The 18,504-nt window shown below is 45.0% G+C and overlaps 3 protein-coding genes across 9 annotated transcripts in view; 1 reads left to right on the forward strand and 2 right to left on the reverse strand.

The window, feature by feature from the left end:
• The window catches only part of LOC310670718 (macrophage mannose receptor 1-like), a 225,773-nt gene that overhangs the window by 36,693 nt on the left and 170,576 nt on the right, over positions 1-18,504 (reverse strand). The window lies entirely within an intron of this gene.
• Positions 208-9,254, reverse strand: GPANK1 (G-patch domain and ankyrin repeats 1). Of its 5 annotated transcripts, none has more exons than XR_014507620.1 (4): positions 9,117-9,254; positions 3,955-4,604; positions 998-1,681; positions 208-494 (listed from the first exon to the last, which is right to left on the reverse strand). XR_014507620.1 is itself a non-coding variant. In XM_083426463.1 (3 exons), the coding sequence occupies exons 2-3, from the start codon at positions 4,545-4,547 to the stop codon at positions 1,219-1,221; spliced, it is 1,056 nt and encodes a 351-aa protein (XP_083282589.1). In that variant the 5' UTR covers positions 4,548-4,604; positions 5,756-5,849; the 3' UTR covers positions 996-1,218. The 5 variants fall into 5 exon arrangements, 1 of the variants encoding a protein (XP_083282589.1); XR_014507621.1 differs by lacking the exon at positions 9,117-9,254 and adding an exon at positions 5,756-6,090; XR_014507622.1 differs by lacking the exon at positions 9,117-9,254 and adding an exon at positions 5,932-6,040.
• CSNK2B (casein kinase 2 beta) lies at positions 6,230-16,247 on the forward strand. 3 transcript variants are annotated; one of them, XM_083426690.1, is made up of 8 exons: positions 6,230-6,268; positions 8,269-8,365; positions 9,999-10,081; positions 11,015-11,117; positions 12,908-13,023; positions 13,314-13,389; positions 14,062-14,251; positions 15,872-16,247. In XM_083426690.1, the coding sequence occupies exons 2-8, from the start codon at positions 8,296-8,298 to the stop codon at positions 15,960-15,962; spliced, it is 729 nt and encodes a 242-aa protein (XP_083282816.1). In that variant the 5' UTR covers positions 6,230-6,268; positions 8,269-8,295; the 3' UTR covers positions 15,963-16,247. The 3 variants fall into 3 exon arrangements, with proteins under 3 accessions (XP_083282816.1, XP_083282817.1, XP_083282818.1); XM_083426691.1 differs by lacking the exon at positions 6,230-6,268 and having other exon boundaries at positions 8,275-8,365; XM_083426692.1 differs by lacking the exons at positions 6,230-6,268; positions 8,269-8,365 and adding an exon at positions 9,366-9,500.

Here is an 18,504-nt window from a genome sequence, read left to right on the forward strand (position 1 = left end):
GATTCCTGCATTGAAAGGGGGTTGGACTAGATGACCCTTGGGTTCCTTCCAAATCTATGATTCTATGATATATACTGAAAACGCATGAGAAATGCCCTCTGGGACCTAAGAGGGCTTGGGGGCAGGAATGGGTTAGACGCCATGGACTGGGGCTTCCATGCCCTTCATAGCTCAATGTCCAGAATAATGCATGAAAAATGACAAACATTTCTGCATAAGGTAATTTAATTTGAATAGTTTCTATACATAATTCTGCTCTTTTGTGAGGCAAGTTCTGAAGCACTGCTGACAAAATAATTCTATTTTTCTTCCCAGCATAGAATACACATAGCCCTGCACAATGAACACCAATGACTGTGCAGAGCGAAAGCTAACATTTTGTTTGCTAACAGATCTCCGGGGAAAGGAGGAAAACAGAGATATTTTAATCTTTTGCTTCCCTTGGGGATCCAGAAAGGAAGCAAAGAGCCTTTTCTGACCTTTGGCCTGTTTACCTAGGTCAGGGGTCTGCAACCTTTAAGACAAAAAGAGCCACTTGGACCCGTTTCCGAAGAAAAAAAAACTGGGAGCCGCAAAACTTGTCATTATAAAAATACATTTTTTGTCACTTTTTATTATTTCCTTGTTTGACTCCTCAGAATTACTCCTCCTCATAGAAATAAATGTTAAATTAAATAGTTACCTTTATTTGTGTGTGTGTTCTTCACTCCTCTTCAAAAAGTGACCAGCGTACATGCCCCCTTTCAATGCACTGACCAGCGTACATGCCCCTTACAATGTAGTGGGCAGGTAGGCGGGAAGGTGGCGTCGGGATGGTGCGTGACTAACGCACGCACCACCCCCATGAGACATCACAGCCAGTACAGCGCCCGCCACAGTGGGGAGTGTTGGGGCGCACAATGCGCCTCCTCCCCTCGCTAGTATCCGCCCCGGAGTCGCGGCAAAGGTGTAAAAGAGCCACATTCGGCTCTGGAGCCGCGGGTTACTGACCCCTGACCTGGGTGGTCCAAGGATGCCTGAGAGTGTTATGGCCTAGTGCAACACATGGGAAACTCCACGTTTATTTTTCTGGGTTACCCACTTTGGCTACTGCCTACCAGCTGCCAGCAGCTCCTTGTACATTCCTTCAGAAGACCTTTCCCCTTTACAACATCGTCCTCTCTGATTGGGCCAGGAGATTGAGTGATTATGTAGACAGCTCCTCTAACCAATAAGAGCTCAAATATCAATGTTCATGTATGTACGGAGGTTGCGTTCCCAAGCTTGGGCCTTGGCCTCTCTGCGGCGAGCTTCTCGTTTCCCCACCGTCGCTGCTCTTTCCTTCCTGGGCCTCCGCTCTACGGGCCTCTCCACTGCGCTGGAGTCATTGGCGTCGAAGTGGGTGACTTTGGGTCTGAGGTCGCTGCAGAAGCCCAGGCCTTTCTGATCTCGCTTGAGGACAGTCTGGATCGGGAATTTGCGGCCAGTGCCCTCCGGCCCCAAGCCAGCTTCCTGATCCCAACCTCCCTTGACCATCAGCCGGAAGCCCACGTTGTTCTCTGGGATGTGGTAGCGTGTGGGGGGCAGTGGGTCGCGCCGGTTGAAGAGGTGAGCAGTGGAGCGCTCGTGCAACGCCACCGTGTCCTCGCTGTAGTGCGTCCGGCACACGGCACAGTAGTTCCTCTCGGCTGGTGGCTGCGGACTGCAGAACAAAGGAAAATTACACCGGAGAAAGGCAAGCCGTATTCACACAGGCTGTGACTGTAGTAACTCTCAAAGAGCATCTTACAGGGAAAATAATAAAATAATAATAATAAATTTTATTTATATCCCGCCCTCCCCAGCCGAAGCCGGGCTCAGGGCGGCTAACAACACTAAAATAGTGCAACATTATAAAACATTATAAAAAATTAATTAAGATCAAATTCAAGATTGATGGCAACCATAAACTAAAGTTTTGTAAAGATTGCCAAAGGAGGGGGTCAGGCTGCACCCTGACCAAAGGCCTGGTGGAACAGCTCTGTCTTGCAGGCCCTGCGGAAAGATGTCAAGTCTTGCAGGGCCCTAGTCTCTTGTGACAGAGCGTTCCACCAGGTTGGAGCCGCAGCTGAAAAAGCCCTGGCTCTAGTTGAGGCCAGCCTCAACTAGAGGAAGTGAGGAAGAAACACAAATACAGACTTTTCCTGAGAAAGGAAGGTAAAAAAGGGAGTGCCTAGGCACTGTGTCTCTACTGCCTGGATGAAAATATCATCATCATCATTTATGAATCCTCTTTCCCACATTTACGAGCATACAGAAAAAACAAAAACACACCAATTGAGATCAGTTTTAAAACAACACAAATGCAAACCCAAGTCAAGAGGGTTTGCTCCAACCAAGCTCTTCTAGTGATTTGGGGCCTAGATGTGGGAAGAAGGATGTAGGGGGATGTAGGAAGGGGGGTGAACGGTTTGTGCCAGGGAATGGTCTCTATAGCAGGGGTAGCCAATACTTTGGCCACCTCATGAAAAGAGAAGACTCACTGGAAAAGACCCTGATGTTGGGAAAGATGGAGGGCACAAGGAGAAGAGGACGACAGAGGACGAGATGGTTAGACAGTGTTCTCGAAGCTACAAACATGAATCTGACCAAACTGCGGGTGGCAGTGGAAGACAGAAGTGCCTGGCGTGCTCTGGTCCATGGGGTCACGAAGAGTCGGACACGACTGAACGACTAAACAACAACAACAACAATATGGTGCCCCTCCAGATGCATTTGGACTCTAATTCCCATCAGCCCCAACCACCAAGAATCACTGGATAAGGATACTGGGAGTTGGTAGCCCAGCCACCCATTGACTACTGCTGCTCTGGGAGATCTTTCAATGTTCACAACTGATGGGTCAGTTGAAGTGTCTTAAGTGGATGGGAATCTCTTAAAACTGATAGTTTTATTGGCAGGATTCCCTAGGTTTCTGGAATAGTCCAAAGCAGCATTTAAAAGCAAACCCATTCAGAGGCTTTCTTCTCTGGACAGTAACTGGATACAGTGGTACCTTGGGTTAAGAACTTAATTTGTTCTGGAGGTCTGTTCTTAACCTGAAACTGTTCTTAACCTGAAGCACCACTTTAGCTAACGGGGCCTCCTGCTGCCGCCACGCCACCGCCGCTCGATTTCTGTTCTCATCCTGAAGCAAAGTTCTTAACCCGAGTTACTATTTCTAGGTTAGTGGCGTTTGTAACCTGAAGCATATGTAACCCGAGGTACCACTGTACAGTGGTGCCTCGCAAGACGAAAAGAATCCGTTCCGTGAGTCTCTTCGTCTTGCGGTTTTTTCGTCTTGCGAAGCAAGCCCATTAGCGGATTAGCGCTATTAGCGGTTTAGCGGCTATTAAAGGCTTAAGGGATTAGCGGATTAGCTGCTAAAAGGCTATTAGCAGGTTAGTGCCTTAGAAAAAGGGGATGGGGAGCGGGGAAAAAAAACCCCAGGAATCGCAAGACATTTTCGTCTTGCAAAGCAAGCCCATAGAGAAATTCGTCCTGCGAAGCACCTCCAAAACGGAAAACCCTTTCGTTTAGCGGGTTTTCCGTCTTGCGAGGCATTCGTCTTGCGGGGCACCACTGTAGTCCAAAGCAGCATTTAAAAGCAAACCCATTCAGAGGCTTTCTTCTCCGGACAGTAACTGGATACAGTGATAAACTTGGGTTAAGAACTTAATTTGTTCTGGAGGTCTGTTCTTAACGTGAAACTGTTCTTAACCTGAAGCACCACTTTAGCTAACGGGGCCTCCTGCTGCCGCTGCGCTGCTGGAGCACGATTTCTGTTCTCATCCTGAAGCAAAGTTCTTAACCCGAGGTACTATTTCTGGGTTAGCGGAGTCTGTAACCTGAAGCGTATGTAACCCGAGGTACCACTGTATTTAGTTCGTTACATTTATATCCTGCTCTTCCTCCCAAAGGAGCCCTGGCTGAATTCTCAGGAACAAGCAAGCTCACCTGGAGGGTTCCTCCTTCACCTGTGGCCTTTCACTCTCCCGTAGGACGTCCACCACCTCCTGGTGTCCTGCCTCCTCAGCTAAATCCATAGCATCCCGGCCTTGGGGCTCACAGACCCCTACCCAGGCAGCGCCGCGGCTCAGGAGATACCTCACAGCCTCCGCCCGTCCAGCGTAAGCTGCACACATAATCGCTGTCCAATAATAATCATCTCTATAGTTCACATCACACCCTTCCTTCTCCGCCAGCGTCCGCAGAGATTTCAGGTCGCCATCCTGGGCAGCTTTCAGGAACTTGTTCCCTGTGCGGCTACTTGTCGGTCCCAGGTGGTTCTGGACGGGCGGAAGCTGTTGCACAGGTCGTTGGCGTACGCAAGGCGCCTTTCGCTTCCTATGCGAGGGTCTCGCAGGATTAGCTGGAGCTTCCAAAAGGCTCTCATAGAAGCTGCGAGCTGCCTCTCCCGCTGTGTTCCCTTCCTCCTGCCCAGCAAGACGGGAGCCTCTGCGGCCTTTTTTCTGGACGTGCCCATCTCTCCAGAGATCTGATTCCTCCTGGGCACGAGTAAAAGCAATCAGCTGAGGACCGTGGTTCATGCTGGAAGAGGGTGGCTCTGGTTATAAAGCCAAAACTGCAACCTGGAACTTCGCAGCCTGTTGAAAGAAGAGTCAGAGAATTACGTGTTACACCAAGACCCATTTTTTTTGCTAAGTAATAAAGGCTGAATGTGTGCAGTGATTTCGCAGCAACTACCTAAGAATCCATGTTTCTGAAAAGTGAAATTTCTAGTGCATTTGGCTTGTGAAGACATGCTTTAAAGCATGCACACAAATGGTTGCTGGAATGACTGAAGCCAGAGAAATATGGCAGAGCAAGATTTCCAGTGGCTGGGTGCGGGGGGTCTTCAGTGCTCTGCATAGTTCCTTGCCCCTTTCTGTGACTGGCAAAACCAAAATAAGTTATGAAAAATAAAATAAAATATACTTTCTCCAGTTGTTTATCTGTAGAAAATCATAAGATTTCACCTCTCTTTTTTAAAAAATCAGGTTGTTGCTGTTGTTGAATAAGTACATCTTGTATTCTGTGCTAGAAAGCCAAACTTTAATAAAAGCTCAGTTCTGTAATACAATGGCATGGTTTGGACAACTGTTCCATTGTTTCATAAACCATGGTTTATGAAGCTGTGAATGAGTGCTTGGGCTGAGGGTTCCTCGCTTCACCTGTTGTGCCTTATATTAAACCAGAGCTCTCAGTTCATGTTAAAGACAATATGCAATAGAAGACGAAGAGAAGAGGAATGAGCAGAGGGTGCTTTGGCCCATACATTCTTTTATTGTTTCACAAACCATAGTTTATGGAGCTTCAAACAGTTATCCAAACTAGGCCAACAGCTCAAATCAAATTTGCACGAAATTGCTTATTTTGTTAGGCATGGCTAGGAAATGCAGAGTCAGGAAGAACAATGATGGATCTGCTCTCCAGCTACCTGAAATCCTGCTTAAGACCACTCTAACTTCTAAGCTGTCACCCACCCACATAATTTTAAACCTGTTTTCATAAGCATAATGGCTAGAAACGGATTTTTTTAAACCCCCACGAAGATTCTCATGATGCTGAACACTACATCAGATACTGTGTTCTTTGTTGTTCAACCAGGTATCCTTAGTGTTACAGATCAGCGACGGAAGCCCTGCTTGAGAGGCCACCTGAGAAAACTTGCAGAAGCAGGTTGGAGAGAATTCTGGGAAGCCCAACACAAGCCCTACCGACCTGGGCCCTTCCTTGCCACCCGGAAAACACTCACCCAGTTCTCCTTTGCGGAAGGGGCACCGGAAATTCAGGCGGCGGGTCGCTCTACCCTTTCCAAAACAATCTCTATGGCGCCGGTCACAGAGTTCTTAGCAAAGGCTTGTAACGCGCATGTGCCAAGCTGGGACGCCGGGGAAGGGGAGGTTAAGGCGCGCAGGCGTAGAAGAAAGCTTGGAGAAAGCTGGATCTGTTTAGCAACAGCTGGCGAGCGGATACAAAGTTGCGCGTTTACGCAGGGTTAAAGCCGCCTTCCCTGTACCTGACGCCTGCGCAGTACGGTGTCCTATGAAGCGCCCCGCCGTCGCAATGGAAACGCATGCGCCGTCTGCTTCTAGGAGGGGGCGGCGGCGGTTGTTCTCGCGGACTGCTGCCTTGCGCGCTTTCCCGCCTTTTCCGGCGCGAGGCGCAGTCACGTGGCAAGCGTTTTCGCGCCTCGGCAGTTAACGGTTAACGCAATTTGCATATTGCAGGCGCACTCATCCCTCATAGCTCCTGCTTTTTCTGGAGAGTAAGCTGTTTTTTTTCTTTTCTTTTTTAAAGAAAAGGGACAATATTAATGAAAATTTATAAATAGGCACCATGCCCCACTAGACTTGTGAGAAAACAGCTTTCCCAAGCGACTTGCGAATGTGTTGGTTTTACATTTTATTTTTCAACAAGAATTTGCCCTTTTGCCCTCACCCTGTGTTGAGTGAGTGGAGAGGGGTGGGTGGCAATTAGTTGCTCATAACTTAATTTTACGGTGAGGCTTATGTCTGTTCAGAAATAATTCCTGCTGAATTCAAAGGATTTTGAATCCAGGAAACAGGAGTTAGGATTGCAGCCTTAGTCAGGTTCTGTATCTGTCGCAAACCCACTTTGCCAGAAAGGGGGTGATACGCAAATAAACCCAATTAAGGCTGATCTATATACACCCTTTTCTAGCGTTATCACCCTTAAAGCGAGTTTGTAGCAGGTAAAGAACATCAAAGTTCTTTGCAACAAATGAACAGCAATCCAAACGGGAAGTATCAGAGCAAGGCAGCAAATTCTTCGACGCATCCCAAACCCTGCAGAAGGTGGGGTGGCATTTATTATTATTTGCTGTGCGTGTGGATGCCAGGCTGGTATAGCTGGGGGTGATCTCTGCGGCTTTGGATCCAGAGTCACAATTGCCTCAGCCTAAAACTACCAGCAACAGTTTCCCACCAAAATGGACAAAACAAGAGTCTCGGCTATGGCAAGCCACCCTCCAACCAGTGTTCATCCTCCTCACTAATAAAGGCTGGCAGAGAGGTGGCTACATGCCATCCAGTTCCCCATGTCATTCATATTTGGGTGTGGATGGGTGCAGGATTGTACTTAAAAAAAACAAAACTCATTCCACCATGAGTTGTTTTTGTTTTTAAGTACAATCCTGCACCCATCCACATGGGTGGAATGAAATTATATGACTTTAGTGGAAATATGATAAGGATTTAAGTATAGATAAATTTTAAGATTTTGATGGTAAGATAAGGTTAAAATAAACTAAGATAATTAAACGATAAAAAGCAGTGAAAGATGGAAAGGATTTGCTGATTTAATTATTAACTGGAATACAAAAATGGGAGGTGGGAGGAGGTCGAGGAAATACGTCATTGAAAGAGAAAGATATGAAAAATGGATGTGTTTTTAAATGTTTTTGCTTTTATTGTTGTTATGTGGATGTATTGTTTTTTTTTCCTTTATTTTTGATGTATTATCTTTTAATTTTTTGATTTTTTTCCCCTTTCTATATACTGTCGTCTTCTTTTTTTTTGTAACCATAAAACCTTTAATAAATATCATTAAAAAAACCACAAAACTCTTAAAAATCATCCAACAGACCATTTCAGTAATCAAGATTTAGGCAGACGTGATAAAAGTAAAATTTAAAACTGAATTCAGACAAATGTTGAACTGAAAACGAATGAAAATTATCAAACATGTTACAGTGATATTAACTATTAATTGAAGAAGGGTAAGGTGGTAGAATTCAACAATTATTTATATAAAACATTGACTGACACCCCCACTTTCTGCACAATAACAGGAATTCAAGGCAGCTAACGATAAGAGAAAAAATTCAGTTACATAGGTTTTTTGTAAAAAGGCTGTGGTGACTGGTGAAGGCACTGGTCAGAACAGAACTTCCCAAGTGACCTAAGTATTAGTCATTTGGTTTAGGCTCAATTGTTACTATGCCAGTTATCTTGCCAAGTGGTTCAGAAGGGGAAAGGAAAGTTTGTCCTTGGAAAATCCAAATTTCCACTTTAGTTGGTTATTATAAGCACTCTCATATAACTTGAACAATTGGCTAAAGTTACTTGTCCTCCTCCCTTTCCCCCCTTTTGTACCTGCCTCTTAGATTGTAAACCTGGGAGAAGTGGCTGTCATGCTCTATAAGCTGATCTGGCAACCATTTTTTGCTGTAGAGTGAGGTAGAAAAATATTATATTTATATAGAAAATAAATGCTGATCTTTATATATTTATATCCATTGAACAGGCATGGCTAATTAAGAGAAAACCTAAAATGACAGCCATGTTGAGAACGGGCACTGCAGACAGAATGAGTCGCCGAAGCAGCACCAGCATCAGGGATGGTAACTTACTGTGGATGGGAGGCCTGCACTGGATAGCGGGAAATGAATCTAGTTGCTCTTCATGTAGTCTGTGAATTATAGGGGGATCACCCACTTTCCTTTTGTGACTGCCCCATTAGCTATAATTTTTAGAAAATTGTGGGAGTGATATGACTAAAGTTGTGAGGGAGGACGTCAGGAGATGTGATTTGTGGATTTCATTGGTAACCCCCCCCAAACTCTCCCATCCCCCAATTCAAGCACTTCCCTCATAGAAGTGACTTAGCAGCCATCACTTCCAGCTGAAGAGAATCCTGGAGGCTTATGCTGAAATTGCAAGCTAAGCTAAACAGTTTTCTTTAACTGTTGTATCTCGCTATCTCCACCCCACCGTCCGAGAAGCCATTCCCCAGCTACGCCCGCCTACTTTTCAATCGGGGCAAATATGAGCGGCGATGAGGATTTGCGTCGGGCTGACGGCGCAGGAAGTCGCCGTGATGCGCGCCTGATAGCCGCCCTCTTTTTCCTCGCTTTCTAAGAGAAAGCTGCAACTACCCGCTTCAATTCTGAATCGGTACCTAGTTCGTGGTAGGGGATCCACGAGCCGTCTTTCCCGTACAAATCAAGTTTCTCGGAGCTCCGGGCTGCTATTTCAATTATGGCAAGTTTATCTGACCACGGAGGCTTCCGTCTCAAGCACTCATGACAATTCTTTAGGAACTCTCCTACTCCTGTCTCTTTTTAAATTGAAATAGTATTTGACCATATTTACCATAATGCATTCGTTATAGGTTAGCACGGCAGAGGCAAACTTTACATCCCTTCTACCTAGACGCCCCTCACTGATCGTCTGGGACCACTCCACCTACACCTGCTCTTAAAAGCGCAGCGGCTTAAAGGGCTTTTGGACTACAAATCCCAGTGTGCTCCGCGGCCCAGAACGTGCTTGCCATTTCCTTCGCGGTTGCACTCTAGGACTTGTAGTTTCCTTTATCTTGTTTGCTAACTCCAGCCTTATTCTGAAGTACTACTGTCCCGTGATGCTCTTTCATCAGTGAGAGTGGCGCGTGCGCAGTGGAAACTGGCAGCGGCCTTAGCGGTCCAAAGCTTGTTTGCACCCCGTGTTCCTCTCCTTGAGGCAATTGGGCCCCCTGAGGTGAGTTATTGAGGCATAGATTTAGGGGGCTACTCTGCAGAAAGTAGAGGGGAGGAATTTTAGGCAACGGAGACGGCTCTGCAAGATTAAGGGAGGGCGTTTGGGAGCCTGCCATAGGCAAAAAAAGAAAGAAAACAAGAAAGCAAGGGGAGGAAGAGTTGTGTCGTTCTCACAATTCTGTGCAGAAGGGCAGGGCATGGGTAGAGGTTAAACTAGTCTGCAAAGGGATTTTTCCCTAGTTCTAACAGAGAAAGAAAGAGAGATGCCGTTCAAGTAGTAGGGAACACGTTGGATTCTCCTCTTAATACCGGTCTGCAGTCAAGGAAATGAAAGGGTGTGTTTTCTGACTAGGAACAGGGTGCGCTGAAACTCTCTATACCCAGTGAAGTGCTTTGCATAAGTGTTTTTATAAAGGAGCTATTTCCTGGATAAACTGGAAGAGAAGGTGTGTTAGTGGTTGTGAAAATGTGGCTGCTGATGCACCTTTTTTTTCTACAGAGGACGGGAAGATGAGTAGCTCTGAGGAAGTGTCCTGGATTTCCTGGTTCTGTGGCTTGCGTGGCAATGAGTTCTTCTGTGAGGTGAGTTGGGATTAAGACCTCAGTATGTTTGCGTGTTAAAGCTATGGTTTCCCCAGTAGTGATGTATGGAAATGAGAGCTGGACCATAAGGCTGGTCGCCAAAGAATTGATGCTTTTGAATTATGGTGCTGGAGGAGACTCTTGAGAGTCCCATGGACTGCAAGAAGATCAAACCTATCCATTCTGAAGGAAATCAGCCCTGAGTGCTCACTGGAAAGACAGATCCTGAAGCTGAGGCTCCAGTACTTTGGCCACCTCATGAGAAGACCCGACTCCCTGGAAAAGGCCCTGATGTTGGGAAAGATTGAGGCCACAAGGAGAAGGGGATGACAGAGGACGAGATGGTTGGACAGTGTTCTCAAAGCTACCATCATGAGTTTGACCAAACTGTGGGAGGCAGTGAAAGACAGGAAGTGCCTGGCGTGCTCTGGTCCATGGGGTCACGAAGAGTCGGACACGACTAAAAAACTAAACAACAACAATGTTTGCGTGTAGTTTTAGTAAGGGGCTGGGAGCAAAATGGCATGATTCCCCCCTACAAAAAAATATCCTATGTAGTAGGAAGGGTGTTGGCAGTAAACAGGGACTCCTGGGTTTCTTGAGAGGATGAAGAGTTTTGTATATTAGTTGGAAGTTCATGGAAATCTTAGGAAGCTTGTTGTTGTTGTTGTTGTTTAGTCATGTCCGACTCTTCATGACCCCATGGACCAGAGCACGCCAGGCACTAGTTACTTGCATTGTAATGCTGTACTTGTCTACTCAGGAAAAACCCCAATGCCACTGAGTTCAATGGAGCTTACTGCCTAGTGAGTGAGTATAGGATGAGATGTCAAATAGGCTGAAGGGATCTGAGAAGTCAGAATAGGTCACTTGGTAGAGACAGTAGTTTATTTGGCTGATCTTGAGTTTGAGTATTTTTTATTTCTATTCTAGGTAGATGAAGATTACATCCAAGACAAGTTCAACCTGACTGGCCTCAATGAGCAAGTTCCCCACTATCGCCAGGCCTTGGATATGATCCTTGATTTGGAACCAGGTGAGAGATGGTTCTTTTTGTTTTACTGATTTTACATCTCAGATCACCTGACATTTGGGACTAAGAGTAAATGTGGTCAGTGGTCACAGGGTTATCCTAATAAGGGCACACTGCTACCCTAAAACATCTTGCATATTTTGGAATGACTAGACTTCAAGTTTCATTTTGTCGTGTAATAGGAATTTACATAGCATGGGTACAAGTTTATTTTTATTTTTATTATTATTATTATTAGTGGCAAGGTGCTTCTGTTTATCCTGCAGGACTTGATCTCCTTCCGCAGGGCCTGTAAGACAGAGCTATTCCACCTGGCCTTCAGTTTGAATTAGCCTGATCCTCTATTCCCTTTCCCCTTTCCTCTTCTATGAAGAAACCCTTTCTGGGACTCCACATTTAAATTCTTCCCTGGTCTCCTTGCTGGCCCTAGTAGGACCAATTTGGCCAGTTAGCCCTGGTGATCATTTGATGTCTACTGACTGGGTACCCCCCCCAAATGACCCCTGAATGTTTGAATTTTATTGATATTGATGCTGTATTTTATGCTGTATTTTATGTTGTTTTATGCTGTTTTTAAGTCATATTTTAATTAATGTTTTTGCTGTTAGCTGCCCTGAGCCCAGTTTTTAAACTGGGAAGGGTGGGGTATAAATACAAATTTATTATTAATTATTATTATTATTATTATTTATCTACATAAAACACACATCTCTGAAAGCCTGTCTGTCTGTGAGATTATTAATTTGAGACAACTTCCTGTTAAAAAATGGCAAACAAACCAAGGGAGGGCTAGTTAAATACTACTCTAAAAATATTTTTTTGTATTCTGCTAAAACAAAATTGTGCATACTGCTCAGAATGTCAAAATCCTCCTCTGATTTTCTACTCTAACATTAGTGCACATGGGGAATTGGAATTGAAGTTTCTGAGACTTCATTAAAAGCAGAGGTTAAGTATTTGCAAGAATGTAAATTATTGGGCCAGTTCTGTGGAGCAGCTTGCCTTGGAAACCATACATTTTGGAAATCCTGATTATATGTTCTTAATTAAATATTAATTAAATATTTTTAAATTTAATGTATATTCTGTCTTTCCATATGAAGCTGCCTATTTCATGTATCTGATAAGTGGCATAGATGTCATTGGGTTGAACCCAGCAAAATCATTGCATGAGCAGAACTGCTTCCATTCACACAACAGAACCACTCCCCCCCACCCACCCACCGCAAATCTTTGTGGTTTGGTGGAACCGCTAGAGCAGGGAGTGGAGAGTTCAGTTGTGCAAGCAGTTGCTTTGTTAGATACAACCCATAATCTTATTAGAGAAGCCAAGATCAGAAACCTATTCTGTGCACCTGGCAAAATTAGTGAATATGTTTTGTCACTAAGTTGTACACCTAGAATTTGGTGTGCTAGAATAGGGAGTAAAAGACAGAGGCCGAGAGAGAATTGTACATGTGCAGTGCTAGCATTAAGGTATAATGTGGTCTTTAAAATTGTTCATATAAGATGATGCATCTTTCTACCCTAGCTTTTGACTCTTGAGGTGTATAATTTTTTGACCCACCTTATTTCTGTGATTGTAAGGTGTTTTAAAATGTTGTTAATACTGTGTTTTAATGTTGTAACCTGCCCTGGGTCCTTAGGGTGAGGGGTGGGATGATGATGATCAATTGTTTCAGCAGTGGACTAGAGCACATGATGGGGAACCTTTATTCTTCTCTGTCAGAGTCTCTATGGCTCTCCTGTACTTTTCTTATATTAGCTCTTGACTTTTTCCTGTCCTCTTGTAGATGAGGAGCTTGAGGACAACCCTAACCAGAGTGACTTGATTGAACAGGCAGCTGAAATGCTCTACGGCCTCATCCATGCCCGCTACATCCTCACAAACCGTGGAATTGCCCAAATGGTGAATGTCTATGCTGTTGTATAAGCAGGTCATCCTGTAACTTATTTGCTAATGCTCTGATATAGCCATATTGAAATCAGAGGCAGTGAAGTCAAGAAGGGAAAGGCACTTTAACTTATACTATAATATTCTCTTGGCTGTCCTAAGTGGCCAGTGATAGACCCGATTTGGAACGCCTTAAAGGCTATTCTTGATGACCTCCCGACCTAACCAATCTTACTTTGAAGTTGTCTTCCCACAATGTGCAGAGGAAGTCCTAATTTCTTTTGCAAACACTTTCTTTTTTCTAGCTTGAGAAATACCAGCAAGGAGACTTTGGTTACTGCCCCCGAGTTTATTGTGAGAACCAGCCCATGCTGCCCATTGGTGAGTTTGTGTACTGGGGAAGAGGTTTTTTAGGAGGGGTCTAAAGTTGAATTAGGGACGCGGGTAGCGCTGTGGGTAAAACCTCAGCACCTAGGACTTGCCGATCGCATGGTCGCCGGTTCGAATCCCCGCAGCGGGGTGCGCTCCCGTCGTTCGGTCCCAGCGCCTGCCAACCTAGCAGTTCGAAAGCACCTCCGGGTGCAAGTAGATAAATAGGGACCGCTTACCAGCGGGAAGGTAAATGACGTTCCGTGTGCTGCGCTGGCTCGCCAGATGCAGCTTGTCACGCTGGCCACGTGACCCGGAAGTGTCTGCGGACAGCGCTGGCTCCCGGCCTATAGAGTGAGATGAGCGCACAACCCTAGAGTCTGGCAAGACTGGCCCGTACGGGCAGGGATACCTTTACCTTTACCTTTAAAGTTGAATTGCATGTCAGAGTTCTTGAGTAGTGCAATAAAGATGTATTGAATTGGAGGGAATCCAGGAGGGTTGCAGGTAGGATCAAAACTTGTACTTGCGCAAACAGGCTATTTCAGAATTTTTATTGTTGAATTATCTGTTTGAAAGGCTTGAAAACTGCTCATCTTAGAACTGCTAACACCAAGGTATGATGGTGAGTCTGAGCCCCAAAGCCACCTCTTTTTTGAACTTTGCTTTCTTCTTCACTCCTAGGCTTATCTGATATCCCAGGGGAGGCCATGGTTAAACTTTACTGCCCTAAGTGCATGGATGTCTACACCCCCAAATCTTCCCGCCACCATCACACAGATGGGGCCTATTTTGGGACAGGCTTCCCCCACATGTTGTTTATGGTGCACCCTGAGTATCGGCCGAAACGACCTGCTAACCAATTTGTGCCCAGGTAAGACTGCTTCAAAAGATGTCAGGTGAAAATATTCCAGGAGAATATTGGGATCACGGGTTTATCCTTCCTTGCTGCTTAAATTCAGCCAACCAAATCCACATTTTCTCTTCTTACTTCCATTGGGAGCTTGCTACTCATATCCTTTCCAGCTAACCTGCTTGAGGGCCAGCCATACCCAGCCATGAGGTCATCTCTCGCACGTACAGCCACACATACTTTCACCAAGAAAATTCCAGCTTCCTGGAAAAAATATCCTCCTACTAGTAAGGAGACAGGATCTGCTGAAGGTTTCTACCACAAAGTAGAAACCTCAGGTATCCTTGGTGGTGAAAGAGCCTGAGAGCAGAACTGCCTTTTGACTGGGCCAACACTGCTTAGCTGACCTGCCCAGGTTATTGCTACCCATTCCATCACTTGAATACTGAGAAGGCTGAGATGCAGGCTGGCTCAAAAGTGGTATCCAGCTCTGTTTAGGTTGGGCTGGGCTGCTTGCCTCCCAATAGTTTGCATATGAAATAGGGTTGGGCAGTATCTGGTTTTCAGTATCATGATATAACACCAGCTACACATTGCAATATACCGATATATCACAATGTCTGAAATAAGGATGGAACCATGTAGAAGCAAATGGGGTAATGTTCTGGAAACTGCTACCTAGGCAGAGAGAGGTGGGAAGGAAGAAGCAGCCAAACCTTGTGTTGATTCCTGGATGAGGTGGAGTATAGACTGAAAGTGGAAGAGTGAGATGCTGGAGAGGGAACCCCCCACCCCCATATCCAGATAGTCATAAGGAGAAGTCTTATACTTGCAATATTTCCGGGGTGGGGGGGAGATACATTACTTCCCCATGGAGAAGAGGAGTAATAAAAGTATTCCCAAGGTTGGAGCCTCTGCAGAAAAGAGACTAGTCACCCCATAAATAAGCAATTCATCCGGAGAAGTGACAATCCAGGGCAAGTCATCCCAGCTTCTCACATTCCCTTAACAACGCTCCCTCACACGCCAATTCTCCCCACAAATTGTGACGTGGTCTGAAGTCCACAAAGAAACCATTTGCTTAATTTTATTACTTTTTATTATTATTTTTAATGGGGGGGGGGAAATGATGAGAATCAGGTATGTGTCTGTGTTCCTTTCTGAAGAGAGCCAGAAGGAAGGAAACAGGAGGGAGGCAAGCCCTTGCATTTGGAAGGCAAACTCCTTCCACTCCTCCCTAGACAGAAAGAGGGAGAAGGAAGAAGCCGGAACCTCAATTCTTGGATGGGATGGAGTGAGATGCTGAAGAGGAACCACCACCCCCAATCCATAAGGAGAAGCCTTCGCCTCCCTACACACAGCCTCGCAGGCAGTGCTGTGGGTGATGGGGTGGGCAGGGTGGTGGGCTGAGATGAGCCACAGGGAAGCAACTGGAGAGGGAAGGCAGCAAGTGGGCACTACGGTTACGGGGCGGGGGGCACCAAGGCTGGCACTGTCCTCCTCTTAGTGATGTGTTCCTAATGGGTGTTGAGTTTGAAAATTAATGAAAGTTTATCCATACCTTTTACTGAAATATCTGGTAGCTGTTTGAGCTTTTCTTCCCCGAATATTCCATTTTAACCCTTCACTTTTCTATTTCAGACTTTACGGATTCAAGATCCACCCTATGGCTTACCAGCTGCAGCTTCAGGCCGCCAGCAATTTTAAGAGCCCAGTCAAAACTATTCGTTGATCTTCTACATCCAGGTGCTCAGGGTCCTTCCCTGATAACTCCCTTTACCCCAGTCAGGGCTGCTCATACTTTGTTTTGATGAAGTCCCCTGCAGATTATTCTTTGTCACTCTCCAGCCTGATTTTTAGTCTCATTTCTGGTGTGTGGTTTAAATTAATAATAAACAATTTCTGTTAATTCCCAGAAACACAGACTGTGACAGAAAAATTCAATAACCAACTTGAATGTCATGATTTTGTGGGACTTTTTTCTTTTTAAAAAATAAAATACATTAAAAATGTAAAAGATGAGAATTTGATTTGTCTTTGTTCTGGGCAGGAGGATTACATAAACTACTTTTAAGATTTTCTACAATTAAGTGATACATAAATTTCACAAAATGGATAATAGATAGTGGGAAGAAAGTGGTGGGGAACATGGATCTGATTACACTTAAAATACATCACAAGTTGGAGATGCTGAATTAATATGATAGACTCCCACCTCCTACATTATGCGTGTTGACTTCTGTAGTGGACAACACACATATACTGTGATAACTCAGTGCTAAGGTGGGGAGGACACTTGAGCTAACTCCTTAATTATCACTGCGTATGTTTTTAAAGTCACATGCTGGGGAAATACTGTGGTTAGAGAGGTTTGCTATAATTTACACTGAGCTTGGAATATTCATTATGTTTAACTGAAAAGGGGGAATATCAGAAGTAATTTGGGTAACTGAGACTACATCCTTTAAGAGGAGAGTGGATTAGAAGGAGGGAAATGTGCCTCAAAAGCGCTTTAGGGGACTTCTAGTGTTGTTTGTCTTTCTTTGTAGCCCATTTTATATGTGTGCTCTTAACTTGCTGAGTAGGAGCTGAATTCCTAATCCAGAAACCACTAACTGTAGTCATATACAATTGTAACTCAGTATTTGCCTACAGTGTCCCCTCAGTAATTGTACACAGGATGAGTGTGGTCTGCTGAATGTTTTCCAGTAGCCTCCACACTCTCTGCAGTTTGCTATTCTTCCCAGCATCTTTTTTAGTGGTCCTACCCTGTAATGCTTTTATGTCTTTTTAAAAACTGCTGCTACATGTGCACAAACCTGGTAGCATTCTGTGTTCACATCTGGCCAGAAATCCCCTTACACACTTGCACAGCTCATGCTGTTAGTGATCACTAGCTTTCTCCCAGCCCTAACCACCCCTCCCCATACCAGGCTGTATGTGAGGTGCACTGAATTTGCCAGGCATGAAAACGGCAGGCAACTCTCATTTCTTGTAGTGCTGCACCTCACAATGACAATCCAGTAATGGAGGTGGTGTCACAGGCCAACACAGTTCTCTAGGGCAACGTTTCATTTCCTGATGGGTGGCACTTAGTGCTTTTTGCAGTCAAGATAGCATGGAAACCTGGAGACCAGTCTTCACTTGGCTAAAAAAAGAGACTCCAGCAGGTTCACTCTCTTCAGAAAAGAAGTGGATTCCACTAAAGTGTCTAAACAACTTTCATTTCTCAGTGGAAGAAAAACGTGCAGTGTTAAAAATCAGTGTAGCTGTCTCTCAAATGTGCTGCTTAACTCTCTAGAATCCCTGTTGATTGGATTCACCCTTCTCTTTAGCAGCTTGGTTGGAGGAGATGTCAACTGCCTGGAGGACAGGGGTGGGGAAACTGAGGCCTAGGGGCTGAATGTGGCCCCCGGGCCTCTCAATCTGGCCCTTGGAACTCTTCCCAGGCCACATCCTATATCCCCAGGCTACCCGACTCTGCATTCCCCTCATGTCTCCCCCTGCTCCTGCTCCAAGCCAGAATGTGCCCTTTAACTGATTATTGTCTTGCACAATGTGGGGTGGTTACACACACACACGGGGGGGGGGCATATCATTGCCCCCCCATTCTTGAATTTACTTGTCCCTAATCTAAACTCTGGAATTTTACATGTGTGTGAGTGAGTGTATATACCTGCAAACACAAAGGTCACATCCACACTATGTGATGCTATAGCAAAGTGCGTAGTGGATCCACTTCACTTTTACTGAATGCTATTTTCAACATTGCCTGGAGACATCACTCGCTTTATGGACATTGTACATTAAGCTTACTTTGTTTTTACAATTTATGCTTATGCTTTCCACATAGTACCGGTATTTCCTCAAAAAGGCTTACAAATATAAAAGCAAACAAAAGTAACAATGTCCCAACCTTTGAGACGTATGTTGTCAAAACCAGCAACAATGTCAAAGTAAAATCAATGGCCGATAAGAACAAAATGAATTGTTTGTGGCCTCTACATAACAGTTTACCCAATACTGCTTCATTCTGTGGAACTGGTTCTGTTACAGGTACCCTATAACATGCATTCTGCACTTATAAGAAATTGATCTTGTGTGACAGCACCTGCACTTTGGAACTCCCTGCCACTTGACATCAGCACCTTTGCTATATTCTTCGGCAACCGCTGAATACACTTTTATTAAGGCAAGCCTACCCAGACATGTTGGGACGCGGGTGGTGCTGTGGGTCAAACCGCAGAGCCTAGGACTTGCCAATCAGAAGGTTG

The sequence above is a fragment of the Podarcis tiliguerta genome (genome assembly GCF_965153285.1).
Source record: "Podarcis tiliguerta genome assembly, chromosome: 2".
Classification (NCBI taxonomy): Eukaryota; Metazoa; Chordata; class Lepidosauria; order Squamata; family Lacertidae; genus Podarcis; species Podarcis tiliguerta.

Excerpts from the sequence above, each read along its gene's own strand:
- GPANK1 (XM_083426463.1), bottom strand. The coding sequence starts at position 4,547 with ATGAACCACGGTCCTCAGCTGATTGCTTTTACTCGTGCCCAGGAGGAA. Across the intron at positions 1,682-3,954 it reads GTGAAGGAGGAACCCTCCAG|TCCGCAGCCACCAGCCGAGA; the intron begins GTGAGCTTGCTT and ends TTTGTTCTGCAG.
- CSNK2B (XM_083426690.1), top strand. The coding sequence starts at position 8,296 with ATGACAGCCATGTTGAGAACGGGCACTGCAGACAGAATGAGTCGCCGA. Across the intron at positions 11,118-12,907 it reads GATCCTTGATTTGGAACCAG|ATGAGGAGCTTGAGGACAAC; the intron begins GTGAGAGATGGT and ends GTCCTCTTGTAG. Across the intron at positions 13,390-14,061 it reads CCAGCCCATGCTGCCCATTG|GCTTATCTGATATCCCAGGG; the intron begins GTGAGTTTGTGT and ends CTTCACTCCTAG.